Below are 19,105 nucleotides of genomic sequence, written 5' to 3'. Positions count from 1 at the left end.
CGCGCTGTGCATCCGGGAGGCTTTGAAAGCTAGGTTCCTGAGTGAGCAGGGTAACCTGTGACTTTTAAGTTTGTGTACAGAGAAGCTGAACCTGCCCCCGTTTCTTTACCCAGTTAATGTTGACTATCCTCTCCAGTTACATACCCCCTTCACCCCCTTCCAACACACGTTTAGAAATAAAATCACTTCTACTTTGTTAATGAACACCGTTTTCTTTATTACTGTTTTCGCGGGAATGTTTTAAACCTGGGATGCAGACTGTGGTGGGGAGCGGGTGTAGTGTAGTGACGCAAATGACGCTTCTAAACTCCAGGATTGACAAGCTCCGCTGTGGTGGACTGGTTGTTTCAACGGAGCCTGTCACCCCTCCTGATCGGGACTGTGTGTATGGGGGGGCTATGTGACTTTGTGGCAGGGGAAGGACGGTTACAGATCCCCCTGCTGCGTGGCTCTGTGATCCAGGATAAGGACCGCCGCATAAGATCTGTAACTGCCCTCCCCCGCCACAAAGTCACAGAGCAACCCACCCCCCACCACATAACATGAAAACCACCTCCCAGACTGACCAGGGTAACTAGTGACTGCACTGTGTATGTGCCCTGCTGCTGGACCTTCCCCCGCCTATGTACCCTGCTAAAGGTGACTGTCCTGTCCAATTACCAACCCCCTTCACCCCCTCTTCCCCCCTCCTCCAAAAGAACATGATGGAAACAGTAATTAACAGAAACGTATTTTTTATTAGCAACTACACATGAAACTGGGAGGTGAAACTTGGACGGGGGCTTGTGTGAGGCGGGAAGGAAAGAACTTGTCAAATTTTGGGGAATGAGAGCCTTCTACTACTAGAGCTGTCTGCAGGGGTGGAGTGAGAGTTTGCACGGACTCTGCCGCCCCTCCTTCTTTGCACCTTGGGTGAGGGGGGGTATGGGACTTGGTGGCGGGGGAGGGCGGTTACAGATAGACTGCAGCGGGGCTCTGTCCTCCTGCCTCCGTTCCTGCAGAACATCCACAAGGCGCCGGAGCGTGTCCGTTTGCTCCTTCATTAGTCCAAGCAGCGTTTGAGTCGCCTGCTGGTCTTCCTGCCGCCACCTCTCCTCCCGTTCCATGTGTGCTTGGTGCATTTGGGACAAGTTCTCCCGCCACTGGGTCTGCTGTGCTGCCTGGGCTCGGGAGCAGCCCATAGTTTCCGAGAACATGTCCTCCCGTGTCCTCTTCTTCCTACGCCTAATCTGCGCTAGCCTCTGGGAGTGTGATGCCAGGCTAGGTTGTGAGACAGTCGCAGCTGTGGCTGTGGGAATGGGAAAAAGGGAGTGAATTCCTCAGAAAGATAAATGTAGTTGTGAACAAAGAACATAGTCTTTCTCTGTGAACCAGACCATGCACAGCACCTATCACATGCGCACTCAGGACAAGGTTGAATTCTCGGCCTTCACATTCAGTGCCTGGGGTCTTGCACTGCAGATCTGAGAAGCGGGGCAGGACACCGGAATTTGTGTAGCAGGCAGACATGGTAAGCCGTAGACTTGTGGCAGCTTAAAACTTTAATAGTAGCACTGGCCTCCTTTCACATTGAAAGCAATGCCAGTCCCTGCTGCCAGCAATCCGGCAAGCAGGAACTCTGCCCCTGTCCCACCCCCTCGCGGCTGTCCCCGGGAAAGACAGCGGTTACAGTTCTGTAAAGGAACGGGCAAGCAGTCCCAACACTAACATTCCCCTACCTAATTCAAAGCAGGTCACCATGAGCGACATCACCCTGATGAGGATCTCAGACAGTGAGAAAGAGAGAATGCTTCGAGAGAGCCTCCAAAGACCAGGGCCGTATGCCGCCCTGCTCTGCAGGGCAATGATCCCTGAGTACTTGATTGTCTCGTGGCGCGGAAACGTTTCATACTACGGAGGACCCAATAAGGCCGCTCTCCCCAGGAACCTGATGCAACGGCTTTCCAATTACCTCCAGGAGAGCTTCCTCGAGATGTCCCAGGAGGATTTCTGCTCTATCCCCGGACATATAGACCACATTTTACTGTAGCTGCACTGGCAGGGACTAAACAGTAGAGCGGCTTGGGCAGAACAATCATGCTAAACCGTTGTTAGATTTTTTTTCAATAGTTGCACTGCCCAGGACTGAAACGTTAAGCGCTTAGGGCAAACTAATCATGAGAAACCCATTGTTGTTATTCTTAATATTCCTGTTCTGTTAAAAATAAATGTTTAGATGTTTAAAACACTTACTGGCTGATCCTTCCCCAGATTCTGTGTCTGGGTTAACGGCTGGGGATGGTTGGTAGGGGATCTCTGTAAGGGTGATGAAGAGATCCTGGCTGTCGGGGAAATCAGCGTTGTAAGCGCTGTCGACTGCCTCGTCCTCCTCATCTCCTTCCTCATCTTCCCTGTCCGCTAACATGTCCGAGGAACCGGCCGTGGACAATATCCCATCCTCAGAGTCCACGGTCAGTGGTGGGGTAGTGGTGGCGGCCGCACCTAGGATGGAATGCAGTGCCTCGTAGAAACGGGATGTCTGGGGATGGGATCCGGAGCGTCCGTTTGCCTCTTTGGTCTTCTGGTAGCCTTGTCTCAGCTCCTTGATTTTCACGCGGCACTGCGTTGCATCCCGGCTGTATCCTCTCTCTGACATGTCTTTAGAGATCTTCTCGTAGATCTTTGCATTCCGTCTTTTCAATCGCAGCTCCGAAAGCACGGACTCATCGCCCCACACAGCGATGAGATCCAAGACTTCCCGATCAGTCCATGCTGGGGCCCTCTTTCTATTCTGAGATTGCACGGCCATCGTTGCTAGTGCTGCTGAGCTCGCCACGATGTCTAGACAGGAAATGAGATTCAAACTGCCCAGACAGGAAAAGGAATTCAAATTTTCCCGGGGCTTTTCCTGTGTGGCTGGTCAGAGCATCCGAGCTCGGACTGCTGTCCAGAGCGTCAACAGAGTGGTGCACTCTGGGATAGCTCCCGGAGCTATTAGCGTCGATTTCCATCCACACCTAGCCTAATTCGACATGGCCATGTTGAATTTAGCGCTACTCCCCTCGTCGGGGAGGAGTACAGAAGTCGAATTTAAGAGACCTCTATGTCGAACTAAATAGCTTCGCGGTGTGGACGGGTGCAGGGTTAATTCGATGTAACGGCGCTAACTTCGACATAAACGCCTAGTGTAGACCAGGCCTAAGTAACACTTTTTTTTTTTTTAACACTGTCCTCATTGTATTCCTGTAAAATACGTTCCCAAAAGTAAAGGCTAAAATACTAGTAAAATCTCAACTTCTCTCCTGGACAATCAGTTCACCACCACCATCACACCCCAAGATACTAGGGTTGTTCTTATTTGCAGCATGCATGTTGCATCATCCTTCATTTCTGCCTGTTTACTCTATTGTTTAAGAACCAGCAGTGCCTGAAATTACAAGACTATATAGCTTGCTGGAAGCACTAGGGCAGTGTGATGTATTACAATAATTTTATATATTGTGGTATATGTGAATGCGTCAGTCATAAGAACACACTTCATAGATGCTTGTGATACATTTTCAATTCCAAAAGCAAAGCGGACAAGCTACAGTAAGTCAAGGGATGGTGAAGTACATATGTCTACAAGGTCTAACTGTTGGCCTTTGCAGCCTTGGCAGTTTCTTTAAATATATTTCTCCTATCTCAGTACAGACACTGAGTAACATTAGCAGATGGAGATGGAAGGCTTTTCAATTTTATGGTTGTTATTCCAGCTATAAAAGCAAGAGGCAGATTGACATTCCACTTGCTTTCTGTCTTTGATAGATAGAGACTAAACTAAATTCTGGTTTCATTTGAGCATATGAGTAGACATTCGGTTTTGGTTCCTGGGTTTTGTTTGATATCTCCAGTTGCTGTTTGATCTTGTGGTTCTCCAAATGCAAATGGTTGTCGTCCTGATTCACTGAAAAGTTCTGTGATGATTTTTTTTTTTTTTTTTTTACTTTTTTCCCTGTCTGTGTAGTTGGAAGAGATTGTGAACAAAATGTACCCCAAGTGGTACTCTCTCATCTTCCTGCACCAACTTAGACCCTGTGTCCCTGTGGGATTCTCTTAAAGGAGAGCATATGGGGAAGTTCTTTTGGGGGACAGCTCTGATCTCTACAAGGGGCTCTATATGAGTGTCCTTGGGGGATGCACCCAAACAGCCCCAGCCAGAAGTACTGTCTGTTTCAAGGACAGAACTGTTGGATGCCGCAGGACTCCTGGCAGAGTGGAGGTTTTGGGTATTTTGTGTGCCTGCTTCACTCCATGCTGTGGGCATACTTCACAAGCTAATATTCTGCTGGTATTGGAACTGATTAAACTTGACAATATATTTTCCTTTAATGAAATACGCAGTGGTCTCTGACTTACCTATTAGTGAAGCAATATTTTCAGCATTCGCCTTGCATCCTGAATTTAGCATAATTTAAAATGGCATTGGCTAAACCTGAATTGCCAGTTCACTATAGAGTTTCTCTCTGCCTTTTCTTTTAATAGGAGGGTAAGAGAAGGATTGGAAGAGGATTATGTAATTCAAATTTTATCCAGCAGTGAGGTCAATGGACCTAGATGAATATGATGTAAATTCACTTTAGTTAGAAATTGTGTAATTTATTTTTCAGATAAGTAAATGACAATTCTCTTAAGCGAAGTATTTTTTTAAAAAAGAGGGGGAAAATGTGTTGCCATGAGTATTCCTTGCTCCTGGATAAATTGTAAATTGTTGCATTGGACTTTTGACTTGTTTTGTACTAGAGAAAACTGGTAAGAATAGCTGTCAATTAGAAATTTCTTGCTAAAAGAATGAGAGTCCTGACCAAGTTTGTCCTTCAAACCTATTTGCCATTCCTTCTTTTCATAGCCCTACCACCTTCAGCATGCACACAACAATTTCATCTTGATTGGGGAAATGCTTAAGGGATAAAACTTTTTTTTATTTTTAAAGAGAAAAATAATTACTCTGTGCTTTTTGATTTCTTGCTTCCCCCCTTCCCGCCCTTTTTTTATTACAGTGTCTTCCATGACTGCTGACTCAACAAAGCGAATTTTAAGCCACTGCAGTTTGGATATGGATATCAATATATAATTTGATAATATATGCTGAGCATTAATAGTCTGACCTAAGGTGTAATGAAATTATGGATTGCAGTTTATCACTTACAGACTCTTTAATGGGTTGTCATGCCCCAAATCCCACCTGACTCTGCCCAAGGGATTTTATACTTCTGGGGTGGAACCACATAATGGCTAAGGTATCTTATTCCCCATATCTGTTTCCACTTGATAGACTCCATATCCATTATGCTCTTCCTCCTCCCCACATTTTGTTTTGATATATTTTAAAAATTGCCTGTGTCTTGCATTTATTAATCATTCATAAAATACATTGGTAAAGGGAACTGCAGGAATGTTGCTGTTTTGTTTGTGGAGGCTTGGGCTCTGCAACAGGATGATAAAATGCAGCAACAGATTTAATTAATAATCTCCAGGCATCATTTTGCAAGTAGTTTTAACCATTTTGATGTCTGAGTTCTAAATATGTATATATAGAGAGAGTCCTTTTTCTACCCAGTTATAAAATAAAATGTCTGACTTTGCACAAGATAAAAGCTGTACATATAGCTTGGGGTGTACTGCTTTTGTGACTTTCCCTGTACATTTCGGCATATTAAGATATTTCAGCAGTTGAACTAACAATTTGGTCTGTGGCATGTGGGTGCTACTAGTTTAAAGATGCTGTCCCTTTTTAACAATAGATTTTAATTATTTTGTTTACTTTCCACTTGAAGTAATATCCCCTCATAAGCTTGAAAATAGCATCTTTCCCTTTGCTCTTTTTGTCTCATCACCTGGCAGATGTTTTTCCTGCTAATTCTCTCATAAAGCAGCAGCCGAATGCATCCATGCTGGGATTATTTTTTTTAGCTTTTGTTGTCTACATAATCACTGATATCTGTCTTCAATAGTGGGAGTCCAACTCTGAATATAAAGATTAACTTTGCATTCCCTATGTTGGCTGAAGCTGTCTTTGTTGTAGCGGAGCAAAAATATTGTAGGGTCTTTTGTAAAGATCACTTATTGTATTCTGGCAACAGGAAAGATGCCTCTTTAGCAATCTTGGCAATAAAGGGGGTGGGTATAGATATACACTAAATACTTAGAATCTGAAGGACTTTTCATACTAAGGCATGTGTTATAAAGTAAGTCATGTTTTGGCTTAAACTATTATGAATGTTTTATATTGTGGTAGTGCCTAAAGGACTCAACCACTTATTTTTAAATTGTTGTCCCCTTTCATTTCCATTTGGATGGTGGCCTATAGTATGAAAGCAACTGTGTATGTGTTGTATAGTATGATACTTAATGCTGCTTCTGATTTGTCAAGAATTCTTTGTCTGAATCCATGAATGGGTATTGACAGCATTGCCAAACCAAACATTGAAAAATCACAAAACAGACCCCCAAAACTCATGGACTGGCTTAAAAATCATCAGATTTAAAACAAATTATATACATTAGGTGTCATCTGTCTTCTGATTTTTGAACCTGCAGAGACCTTATGATTCATATTTTCAGTCTTTCTCCCCAACCATGAAGTCTAGATACTCCTTTATTTTTTATTTTTTAAATGAACGCCAAGATTCTCACATAAGCACACAGAGCATTGGAACACTTCCTACAGTAATGGTGCCACAAGCCACTGAACAAAACTGTAAACCTTGGAAGCCATGCATTTGGTTGCTATTATTACTTCCAGTCAGGGGGTGTTTTTGCACCAGCAGCACTGCTAGTTCCAGCGCTCCTGTAGGCACGTGACTCCAAGTGCTGGGACTTCAGAAAAATACCAAATTCATAATAAAATCGCAAGAGTTGGCAGCCCTGCATCATTGGTGCACACCAAGGTGCACAGAACAGTTCCTATTTCTCAATCATCTCAATTAGCCCTCCTGTAAAATACACTGGCAGTACGAAGTCCCTCTTGGACTAAATGGAATTCTGGCTGCTTCTTGTTTTTTAGTTTACATGAAGCTAAGCTTGGAGTAGGGTTTCCTTTTTCAGGGCGGGGGGCAGAGGAGAGGAGGTTTGGTGGGTGGAGGAGGAGGGAAGCAGTTGATGCTGTGTATGTCACTCTGGATATGGTGGAAAAGTTTTATTAAGCAGGAAGTTTTACAGTGTTTCCTAAAGGCGGTCACGTTCTGGGTTAATCTAAACTTGTCTGGAAGCTGGGTTCCCTTAACCCAGAGTGCTTTGTCCTCAGCTCTCATGGGCTTTATTCTGGGTTTTGTTTTGTTCCAGAGTAGCACAGTTGTCTTGGTGGCTCGTAGATGTAGCTGTGTTCTTTAATGTATCTGGGACCTTATTCATTTGCTGCTTTGAAGATGAGGACTAAGACAATAAACTGCCAGTGGAAGTGGAGAAAATAGGGCCCAGCCTGAAGCATGGCAGTCGTGTGAGATAGATGGGGAGAAGATAGGCTTGACCACAGCCAGCCAACGTGTTTTTAAAATGGCCTAAGCCCCAACTACACTAAGGCTTAAGAGTTAAAATGTATTAGGTCAATTTTAAAAACACATTATCTGTTTTTCCTAGTCTAGGCACAGCCTTAGTAGAACCACAGCGGAGAACCAGATATGCAGTTGGGTATCGTCAGCATATTGATGATGTTGGCGTCCATAATTTATCACCTATCTGAATGGTCTCATGGATATTGAAGAGAAGGGGCCGGTACAGAACCCTTTGGGAATCCACAGGTGTCATTTGAGGGAGGCTGATTTCTCTTTAAGCTCCTTCTTCTGAAGGAACAAAAAATTCTTTATGTACTAAGAGATCACAGTCTCTAAAGGCACAATTAGTCTAGTAATTGGTGTTACTTTAATCCCTGTCAGAACAGACACATCTCTATGTTCTGACAGTCCTTAAAGAGAGCTCTGATTCCTCTTTCAGTGCTACTGTGCTATTAAAATTAATTCGTTTCCTCTCTGACCATACTTAAAGTTTTGTTAGAGAATTCTGTGCCTTTTATGATAAATTGCATGCCCACGGGGAGGGGAGAGAACTTTGTGGCTGACATTCAGCATTAAATGTACCAACTAAACAAAATCTGAATCGACCTATAGCTTAAAATAGAACAAGTCATTTAAATTGCTACCCTTGAGGGAATCAGCTGGTTACATTATAGAATCGTAGACACCCCTGCCTAACAAACAAAACCGAAACACAAAAGCGTTCTGTTTTTTTGTCTTCTCTTGTGGTGTAAATACTTAGCACATTGCTAGAATCTGTGTATCTGCCACTGACTATCCCTCAGATTTCCATTACGGTAATATGCAGGAAAGAAGATTTAAGATCCTGTGCAGGGGCGGATAGAAGCTCCTGGTTCACTGGGTGCACTATACTAAAATGTTGAGGGGTCACCCACCATCTGCAGCACACACACCCCACCCGCCGGCACCACAACCCTAATCACAGCCCAATGTGGAGGGGAGGCACTGACCATGTAGCAGAACTAGGCCCCGCTCCTTATTTTAGGCATTGCAACCTGGCATCCACCATGACAGAGAGGTGTCTGGGCCAAATCTCAGTGGCACTGCAACCCTATGTGCCAGGTAGAAATACTTGGAGTGGGTAGCCAGGCCCAGCCGCATAGGACGGGAGCTGCTACTACAGGGTGAGTGCAGGGTGGGCTCCCTCTCCGAACATGCCTAAGATGTATATGTTTGCCTGTTTTTGCACCCTTGGTTTCATGAGTTCTGTGGGTGCAGGTGAAGCCACGAACCCCTGTTAAAGCCATCTTGATCATTGTGAAGGGTGCGATGTGTATTGCCCATTTCATCTTCTCCTTTTCTATTCTTGATGTGGTTTTTTGAAGCGAGGATCTCCTTTTTATGTGACTATGTAGTGAAACACATTATCTAACCAAATACCCAGTATCAGCTGTATTCAGCCAGCTACAGAGGGTATGTGGCTGGTAAGAGATCCTTTAAATGTACTGGTTAAATATTGAACAACAGAATCTTCAGTCTATTGTGTACTCATGTTCACGTTGAGTTTTTTCAACCTCTGTTCATATATTTTCTGTTCCTAACCTTTTTTTTTTTTTTTTTTTTTTTGCAAGACTACAGGTGCTAACCAGATTCCACTTTGGATAATTGCATTCTGTCTATCTAAACCAGGGGTTGGCAACCTTTCAGAAGTGGTGTGCCGAGTCTTCATTTATTCACTCTAATTTAAGGTTTCGCGTGCCAGTAATACATTTTAACTTTTTTAGAAGGTCTCTTTCTATAAGTCTATAATATATAACTAAACTATTGTTGTATGTAAAGTAAATAAGGTTTTTAAAATGTTTAAGAAGCTTCATTTAAAATTAAATTAAAATGCAGAGCCCCCCAGACCAGTGGCCAGGACCTGGACAGTGTGAGTGCCACTGAAAATTGGCTCGCGAACTGGGTTGACTTTTGTGCACTAGTTGGTAAACAACTTTAAGATCCTTGGCTGAAATGAAAAGATATTTCAATTTATTATCTGTTTTTAAAACAGACTAAAATAAATCTGGCATAAAAATAAACCAGAATGCACTCCTCTTATCATAGAGACCTCTTTTTTTTTTTTTTTCAGAAATACAAGCTGGACTTGCAGTGAATTTAGTTTCTGTTCAGTCTCCAGTGGACCGTAGGTTATATCCTCATATAATAGTTAAAATATTGATCATCCTTTGAAAAAAGGTACTGATATGTATTAGAATTTAAATATATTGGAGTTCATAGTGTGAACTAAGATATAGAAAATCTATGTATACCAAGCAGACTAGAGTCCTGAATTATTTCAATGCGCAAACTGCGATTCCAGTTACAGTTAACTTTCACTTACTGTGGAATTGTCCTTTGGAAGGGACAAAACTTTGCTGTGGGCCAAATGCAACAGTAAATGTGCTTTATGGAGGAGATCTAAAAGGAGTTCAGAGGGAAGGAATTTTCTTCCCTCTGCCTAGCAGCTTGGTTTAGAGCAGTGGTTCTCAAACTTGTTCTGCCGCTTGTGCAGGGAAAGCCCCTGATGAGCCGGGCCGGTTTGTTTACCTGCCGCGTCCGCAGGTTCAGCCAATCACGGCGCTACCCCTCGGCCCCAGCTCAGAGCCCACACCCCAGCACGTTCGGCCAATCGCAGCTCCCAGTGGCCGCGGTTCACTGCTCTGGGCCAATGGGAGCTGCTGGAAGTGGTGGCCAGTACGTTCCTCAGCCCGCGCCGCTTCCAGCAGCCCCCATTGGCCCGGAGCAGTGAACCGCGGGCACTGGGAGCCGCGATTGGCCGAACGTGCTGGGGTGTGGGCTCTGAGCTGGGGCCGAGGGGTAGCGCTTCCCTCAGGTGGCTCCCGGAAGCAGCCGGCGTGTCCCTGCGGCCCCTAGGCTTCTGGGAGCCATGCACGGCCAGGGCAGGCAATGAGCCTGCCTTAGCCCAGCTGCACCCCCGACTGGACTTTTAGCGGCCCGGTCAGTGGTGCTGACCGGAGCTGCCAGGGTCCCTTTTTCAACTAGGCGTTCCGGTTGAAAACTGGACACCTGAAAATCCTGGTTATAGGCCTATGGATCCCTATAGGGATGGATCCACTGGCCACTGTCAAACCCATCCTAAGCATCCTTTGGATGTTACCCCAGCATCTTCTGAGTGCACAGTCTCTGTGTGGTCTTTGTTTCTTCCTGCACCCCGCAACCCTCCCCGTTTTGTGCACAGCAACATTTGCCCCTAAGAGAAACCATTATCCATATTTAGGCATCTTTCCTCTTGCTGGTCTGAGGTTTTAGCATTAATCACATCTCTCTGTCAAATCAGGTTTTTATTGTCGCAGTGACTGTAAGCAGTCAGTGTTTTCAGCCATAAAAGGTGGCTGGCCCATGTGCATGGTATCATTCTGTATGTCATTCTCCTTTTTTATAGGGCATTGACATCTATCTTACCTGTTTAGGCTGTAACCTCTTCTGGGCAGACACTCTCTCTATTACTATGTGTTTGTACAGTGCCCAGCACAGCAGGGCTTCAGTCTCCACTGGGGCTTCTAGGTGCTAGTGTAGTACAGATAATAGATTAAAAACAATATTAAAACGGTGACTCCTTATATCTTTTAGCAACTAATCAAGGTGCAGGAAATAGAAATGCAAAGGACACATACGTTCTGTTGAACTAAAAACCTATGTTTTAAGTGATGGACTTGCATGAGGCTCTGGAATGCTTTTCAGTGCTTTGCACTTGACATAAAACTTTGTATTTGATACCCTGAGATCAGCTAAACAATAAATACATGGTGCTAACAACATGTCCAGTAATGGAACGAGAACAGAAGGTTTGTGAGGAACATGTGCTGTATTACAGAGAGAGGTGCTTTTCTCTCTGCAGCACAGACGTTGGAGGATTTCTTAATGCACTATGCTTTTTCCATTATACATGAGTAAATCCTTTTTGCACTGCATAGTGCATTAAATGCCCCTAGCTTGTAATATGCTGTAATGACTTGTATGGCTAAATTAATCTGTGGGCAAAGATTCTACTAGTTAATCCTTTCACTATCAGACCATCCCAAAAATGACATCTGAGATAATCAATTGGAAATTCCCAGGTAAAGTATACTTAAGGATTAAATGTACAATTACACTAAAAGTAGAATTTAATGACAGTAAACTGCTGCAGGAGCATTGATAGAAAATGACTTACACTAATCTAACTAATCTTGGTTTTAGAGCTCTCTGCAACAGTTACTGTGCTAGCAAACACAATCCCTGATAAACCCGTTCACAGAAATGTTTTTTTACTGAGAGGAAATTTAAGCCAAAGCCTTTGAATTTTATTTGGTGCCCCTAAATTCTGTGTGTGACATATTTTATGAGGATAATATCTTTACTTATGACAAAGGCCGTGAAGTTTCATTAAAAAAAAAAATCTGAACCCAATTCGGAACCAATACCCATCCCCAAATGCCATAATTTTCAAGTGGAATTCAATCAGTCTAAGAAATAACTGAATATAAAGAATCCAATAATACCTATACAGTAAGGTTTGAAAAATAAATTTAAACCCATTGAGCAAAAATTAAAAAAAATACCAACACTAACTTTATTTCAATGTTGTATATTAACTTAATTGATTTATATTTTGTGCTGTCATCCATGTTCCTCTGTATATCATTGGTAGCATTGCCTATTAAGATTTCCCATCACTTCCCATTATCAGACCATCTTTTCAGCTTTTCATAACTTTGCCAAACTTTACCAGTTTAGGCTGAAATTTTTCATGCCAGATGTCTGCCTCACATTGTGTTCGTGTGTGTGTGTATATGTGTGTGTGTGTGTGTGTGTGTGTGTGTATGTATATATATATATATTTTTAATTTCAGCCAAAACAGTCCAGATGTTTCTGAGAGTGAAGCTAGGGAAAAATATGTTGTTTTGTCCATGTTACAAAATTCAGTTGAATCTTTCTTTGAAAAACTCTAGCAGGCCAAAGAGACTGGGAGTTGGTGTTTGAGGGGGGGAGTGATGGGAGTCTGGAGAGGTGAGACTAGGACATTTTAGGCAAGGAGACTAGGACTGGGATGAGAAGCCTGAGGATGGCATTGTGAGGAGAATGGGGGTGGGGAAGAGACCAGTGGCACCAACTGAGAGGGCAAAGGGGGGGGAAAGTGCCAACAGCCCCGGCTCCCCAGAGTTTTTGCACTTACTCAAAGTTCAACAGGCCACAGAGCCCAGGGGGGCCATGACCTGACCACTTCTAAGCAGTAGTCCTGTATGAAATCAATATGGCTGTGTGGTTGTAACACTACTGAAATTTTGACCTGGACGCCCCTCTGTACAGATGAAGAGGCAGCTGGGCTGGATTTGAGTAAGAGGCATTGTGACCTGGTGCATGGGGTCACAATGCCACTCAAATTTGGCCTGGCCTATCCCTCCACCCAGATGGAGTGGAGGCCAGGCCAAATGTTATTGCAGCCTGGTGCACGGGGAATCTGTTGCTATAGGGTGGAGTGCAGGGGAGTCTGCTGAGAACTCCTGGCATCACCGGCTCATGCATTTTGTGGGTAAGAGACTCCCCGGCTGAGGGGTCCCAGACTTGCCAATGACCAGCTGGGTGTCAGTATAATGCCACATGATGGAATTTCTTTTTTCAGTTTGCTTTAAAAAAATCGAACTAGGAAATTACACACACAATTACATTTAAAGAACATTAACGTTGCAAAGTCAAGCATTCAAAAGTTAGGATATGCCAGAATTGGGGTTGTCTGTCCAACCATAATTCATCCCCCTTGTCTATAAGCATTATGATAGTCTTAAATTACATGATCACATACTATTTTTTCCACTGGACTATGCTGGGCCTGTTCTGAGGATGGATCAGGGTTGTGTACTGAAAGAGGCTGTTGTCTGTAGGAGCCCTGTCTCACTTGTTGCAGAGGCTGGAAAGTGAATAGTGAATGAGACAGGGGATTTCAGGAAGAGAAAGGGTGGTCTCACGGTTAAGGCAGCTTAATACTGCCCTGGAGAACTGGATTTTATCCCTGCCTCGGCTACAGCATTACTGCGTGATGCTGGGCAAGTCACGTAAACCAAACGTTTTATAGGTGGTCAATAACTGTGTTCTCCTCGTTTTCTGATATCAGACACTAGGGTCTGATCTGCTGAATTGTTGGCTGAGCACTCAGAGCTGCAATTGAACTCAATGGGAGTTGGTCTTTGAACATACAAAGTGCTGTATAATTCTAAGTACTCTGAAAAATCAGGTGTTTGGTGTCTCAACTTGAATTATTGGGTTTGCCAAATTAGCAAGGTGAAAATTACCATGTTTTACTACGTAGTACACTACAGTGGCATAACTAGGACAGGAAAACTGGGTGGGCCCCGATTTTCAGGTGGGTGGCCAATGAAGGGAGGGGGCAGGAAGGATGGGGGGCCTGCCTCCCCACACCATCTTCAGCTCACCCTTACAGCTCAGGCACCAGAAGATGAGGCTGTCTGGTGCACACAGGCTATGAGGTGTGCCCATGGGGCGGAGAGGGGCCCCACCGGGGCTTGAGCTCTGCCCACCCATCCTGATCCCGGCTTGGTGTCTGGCCAGATGCGTCCCTCTGCTGCCAGGTCTCTGGCGCCTCATTAGCCCCGCTCCCATGACCCCCCCACCTGGAATGACTCACTCCCACTGAGACTGGGGGTGGGTCTGGGTGGGGCTAGAGCTGGGGCCGGAGACCCACTGGGTCAACAGCACGCGGCACTGGCAGGAGAGGGACGCGGCGGGCGGACAGATCCCGAGTTGGGGTTGGGAGTCCCAGCCTGTGGATTTGGGGGGCTCTGTCTCCAATTTGGGTGGTCCTAGAAGTGAAATGGGTGGACCGCAGCCCACCCAGGCCCACCCGTGGCAATTCCCCTGTTACACTATCCCCATAGCGCCAACATTTTGTGCAGCTCCATGTGTGACATTTCTTTTGGTGAGTCAATGATTTTCCCTCTTTTCCTCCCTCTCCTCAGGCAGTGGTAGGAATATAACAGGGTGGCATAAATCCACCCTGAGCACTAGGATTAAATATGAGTGGAGGTAGGAGCCTTTCCATCCATCTCACCAAGGAGCCTCTCCTCTCAGAGATCAATGTTCCGTCCAACTTTTGTGTGCGTGTGGAATGAATGGTGGCTTGAATAAAGTTTAAAACCTTTGGGTGTATTTCTTCCCCCTCTTACTGCATTCAGTCTACCCCATCATTTCCTCTTTTGTCCCTCCTTGTTCATTTCATACCCTGCATTTATTATTGTCTCTCCTCCATAATTCATACTCTATTTCCCTCAAGTAAACTTCCCTGGGAAGCTAACTTAGACCTACACATCAAGAAATTGCAGACAAAGGAGGTTGGCCATGGACTTCAACAGGAAAAGGCTGTGATTTTTTTTCTGTAAATGCTCTATTTTTGTTTCAGTTGTAGGGTGGACTATATTTTGAGGAGTTACATTTTAAGAATTTTAAGGTTGGACAGCAAGAGCAAGACTTGATGGCATGTCTGAGAATGATGTTAGTGGTGTAAGGCTAGCTGAAAGAAGTAAGGCTTAGGGAGCATGAAGTTGATTGATTATCACACTGGATAAGGGACCACGACATACAGTAGAAGGTATTACCTCGTCCACCTTGTCAGACTGGATATGGGAGGCAGTTCCAGGCAGCATGGGGGGAGGAAGGGGAAGATGTGGAGGTTCAAGTAGAAGGGAGAGACAAATTGCTCATGAAGGATGGGAGATAGGCAGTGCAGTGTACAAGAAAGTAAAGCTTCTTAAATAAAGATTATAGGTTTATTTAAAAGAAATTAAAAATATTTAATCCAAAATGGGAAACTTTTTATTAGACATCTCCAGTCTAATAAATCAAGGCTGAAAAATACTGCCAATAGCCATACAAAGGTATGAAAGACTATTCCTGATCCAAAGAGCTTAATTTGGATGAGACGATAGAAATGCCTCCTGCCTATTTCTGGAGGTTATCCAGATGTAAAGTTGATGGGGAAACCCTAGTGTTCTGGCTAACACTTTCCCTTGAAATAAAATGGGTTCTGCTGCTCATGCTGGTTGCTGAGAGCTGTCGTGGCTGTAGTGCTTACCTAAAACACTGTCTCAGCTGCATCTAGTTTACTATAAAGCACTGTGTGAAATCTTCACTGTAAAAGGCACTGCATCGGTCCACATTCTGTTGGACTCTTTCCACTCACTCTTTCTCAAGACCCTATCACACCTTCAGTATCAAAGATGGTTGTTTCAATTCAGTTCCTGTTTTTACACCTGTGGTATTACAGACAGGACGAGTTTGCTATTCTAGGGTACTTTCTAGAATTATAATAGGCAACCCATGAACATGCCAGTGCAGTTTTCAACTTAACCTAGAAAGGGTAGAAATATTTTCTTGGATCTTTATGAAGCTCTTTACTTGTCTTGCTTGTGGGTCATGAAAACAGTGGAGGCAGTGATTTGTGACTAGCTAAAGGAAGCACATCCTTATAAGAAATGACTGCTGTTCAGTCTGGAGACTGAGCAAGTTACGTTTTCTTCATTAGTATTCCTCAGGTTAAAAAAAAAAAAGTTAGAGCTTTGGGGATTCCACCACTGACAAGGGCTTATTCAAGTAAGACATGGATTGCTTTTATGCTGTCCTTGCTATACTGATATACTATGTTTGCTTTTATATGGTCTGAGTAACTGTTTTCCATTTCCAAGAACTCCAGCTGCTGTTTTTTATGGGCATCTACTTTTAAAAATTTGATTCTCAAAGCAAATCTGTCCACATCTAGAAGGAGATTTGGTTTCTTCGCTAGTGGCTGTGTCATCTTAGAAAATACATTTTTACAAAATATCTGTTGCATGATATTGTATTAATTTTCTTGTTTGTGTAGATTAGCATAAAATACACTTTCATGATAAACAATGTGCGTTTATCTCTAAGGTTTTTCTTTCTTTAATTTAGGACAAGCCTGTAGGGCTTTTCTCTTTGATCATCTTTATTATCTCTGCTGCTGCCTTTTTTTCTCCTTGTTTGATGGCAACTCTGATTAAAAATGTTTGTATTGAGTTCTTAAGGGCATACAGTACTGAGAAGCATTTTTGTATATTAGAGTTTAGAGTAAGCAATATCCTAAATTTACAACCCCTGCTTTTTCAAATACTAATGGCAAAGAAGCTGTGAAATGTACAAGATTATACTGGGTGGGGAAGTATACATACTCATGCTGGGTCAAAATAAAATAAAATTGACAGATTAACTAGGCAAGGATACACACAGTTGAAACAGATCAGATTTAATTTAGCTGGAGACTTCTGAGATCAGGAATGTACACAGTATACTTTTTGCCACTCCATCTTTATAGAAATAACAGCAACACAAAATGCAATAGTGATGGAAAGGAATTCTGGCACAAGAACTGGGCGAGAGTGTGGCCTGGATGATGGCCCGTAGAAGTCTAACCCAGAGAAGTCATAGATAACATTGGTAGGCTGAGGGAAGTAACCAGATTAAACCTTGCATCTGATTAGCCTCCTTGATTGAGAGAGTACACCTGCTGTTTTTTAGTTCAGATTTCCAATTTGAGGGTCTTGCAAGATCCTTTGCAGCTCGTGGATGTACAGGGAAATTCTCTCAAATGTTAGTTTTATTTTTGATACTTCTACATTACACTCTATCACCTGTATTTGGCTGGAAATGGAACTTAAGGAAATAGTCCTTTGGGTGGAGTTTCAGTCATTAGAATATCTGGAAAAAATAAACTTTTATCTTGTGACAATGTCACCATATATGTCATGACTCATTCATGCTCCCAAATGAACCTAGAGTTACAGTTTTAATTTTAGTGGAAAAAGTAATGCTAGATGCTTAGAAGTTTGGTAAAGAACTTTATTTAAATAGGAAAACGTTTGTATTTGGAGATGAGTCACATTTATCAGAACTGAATAAAAGCAATTAATTATAAGAAGCTAAAAACCTATATTTTCAGGAATTTCAGGAATTTGAATTAGACTTCATGAATCTTTTCATATGCTCAAGTTGGACCTGGTTCTTCTTATGCCTGTGTGAATCCTGCAGTGGACTTCTAATTTACTTTGGTATAAGTAAAAGGAAAATCAGATTCTCTGTCTTTAACCAAGATTCCAACTACAGATTCCATACCTCCATTCTTTGTAAATAGTAACTTACATTTTTTAATTGCAATTTCCCCCAGTCCAGTTAGTCTGTTGGCTGCTTAATATTAACCTTTTTTTTTTTTTAAAAGGTCAAGTTTAATTTTGACTCTCATACAGCAAGCCTAGCATGTTATGATTAAGCTCCTGGAAACAAAATGTATAAGGAAACTCTCAAGGGGAGCTTTTTTAATATTTAATTTTGAAAAATAATCTTTCTGTTGAAAAATTGCTCCCTTATTGGGAATAGCAAATGGAGTATGCGGTGATATGGACAATCAGGCCCTGAATATCACTGGAGTTTTAAATATATCAGTTGAGTCATCTACCTTACTCCACTGCCTCCTTTAGGAGATCTTTTTATGGTAAGGCAGGATGTGTGGGCTGTGAAAACATTGCTCTAGGTCTGTAGCCTCCATAAGCTCATGATTAAGGCTACGATTTAGGCACGGGTATTTTTAGTAAAAGTCACGGACAGGTCATGGGCAATAACGAAAAAGTCATGGCCAGTGACCTGTCTGTGACTTTTACTAAAAATACCCATGTCTAAATCTTAGGTGCTGGGAGGCGGGGGGAGTGCTCCAGTGGACGCTGCTGCTGGGTGGGGTACTCCGGTGGTCGCTGCTGCTCCGGGGGTGGAGGGCGGCCCGGGGTCCAGCTGTGGCTCCCAGACTGCTGCTCTGGGGCAACGCCTGGGACCAGTTACATGGGCCCACTGGAGCAGTGGCTGGTGCCACCGGCCCCGGGCTGCCCCAGCTTCTCTGGCCACCCTGGGGTCAGCTGCTGCAGCTGCGGAAGTCATGGAGGTCCCGGAATGTCATGGAATCCGTGACTTCTGTGAAAGACTCGCAGCTTTACCCATGATGGTAAAAGTTCCAGAGTGCCTTTTTCAAAAGCAACTTGGGCACTTGAGAGCCAATGTCTCATTGAAAGTGCGTGACCAAGTCGCTGTTGAAAGTGAGATTTCATGTAGACAATGTTGAAAATTTTACCCCAGTCCACTCTTTTCTTTCTGCCTTCCGGTGGCAGATCAAAAGGTTACCAAGGAGAGGAGCCCAGCAGGGCTGCAGTGGGATGGAGGTCACTGTTGAAGCTTGGAGTAATTGGTCTGAGTTCCCTGTAGCACTATTCTTCCCGCTCCTTCCCTTTCTTCTTTCCCTAATCTGCTATCATTAATTTTAGAAGAGTGTTATGTTCCATTTTATTTGAAATTCTGTTGAGATGAAAGAGGCTTATGTGAGAGAGACTCGTTTTATCCCACAAGACTCTGCTGACCACCCTTTGAATAAGGTGAAACTCGTGTGTCTGCTAAAGGGCAGAAGCACTTTCAGAGTAGGAGACGGTGGATAAATATCAACGACTTTGTAAAATAATAATAATTAAAAAATCAGAATTTTTGTATTTATTTTTCAAAAATAAAT

General features: G+C 43.4%; 2 protein-coding genes across 3 annotated transcripts in view; one reads left to right on the top strand and one right to left on the bottom strand.

Moving 5' to 3' along the window:
* Nucleotides 1-19,105, top strand: part of OSBPL10 (oxysterol binding protein like 10) — a 188,351-nt gene that overhangs the window by 121,929 nt on the left and 47,317 nt on the right. The gene's annotated exons all lie outside the window — the stretch shown is intronic.
* LOC135981359 (uncharacterized) lies at nt 718-2,671 on the bottom strand. Its single transcript, XM_065583546.1, has 2 exons — nt 2,233-2,671; nt 718-1,288 (listed from the first exon to the last, which is right to left on the bottom strand). Exons 1-2 carry the CDS (start codon nt 2,633-2,635, stop codon nt 843-845), a joined length of 849 nt encoding a protein of 282 aa, XP_065439618.1. The 5' UTR covers nt 2,636-2,671; the 3' UTR covers nt 718-842.

The sequence above is a fragment of the Chrysemys picta genome, chromosome 2 (assembly GCF_011386835.1).
Source record: "Chrysemys picta bellii isolate R12L10 chromosome 2, ASM1138683v2, whole genome shotgun sequence".
Classification (NCBI taxonomy): Eukaryota; Metazoa; Chordata; order Testudines; family Emydidae; genus Chrysemys; species Chrysemys picta.
This window is presented reverse-complemented; position numbering and strand designations above follow the sequence as displayed.

Bases quoted from the DNA above. Each gene is read 5' to 3' on its own strand.
- LOC135981359 (XM_065583546.1), bottom strand. From the start codon at position 2,635: ATGTCAGAGAGAGGATACAGCCGGGATGCAACGCAGTGCCGCGTGAAA. The intron at 1,289-2,232 runs GTAAGTGTTTTA...CCATTCCCACAG, and splicing joins ATCTGGGGAAGGATCAGCCA to CCACAGCTGCGACTGTCTCA.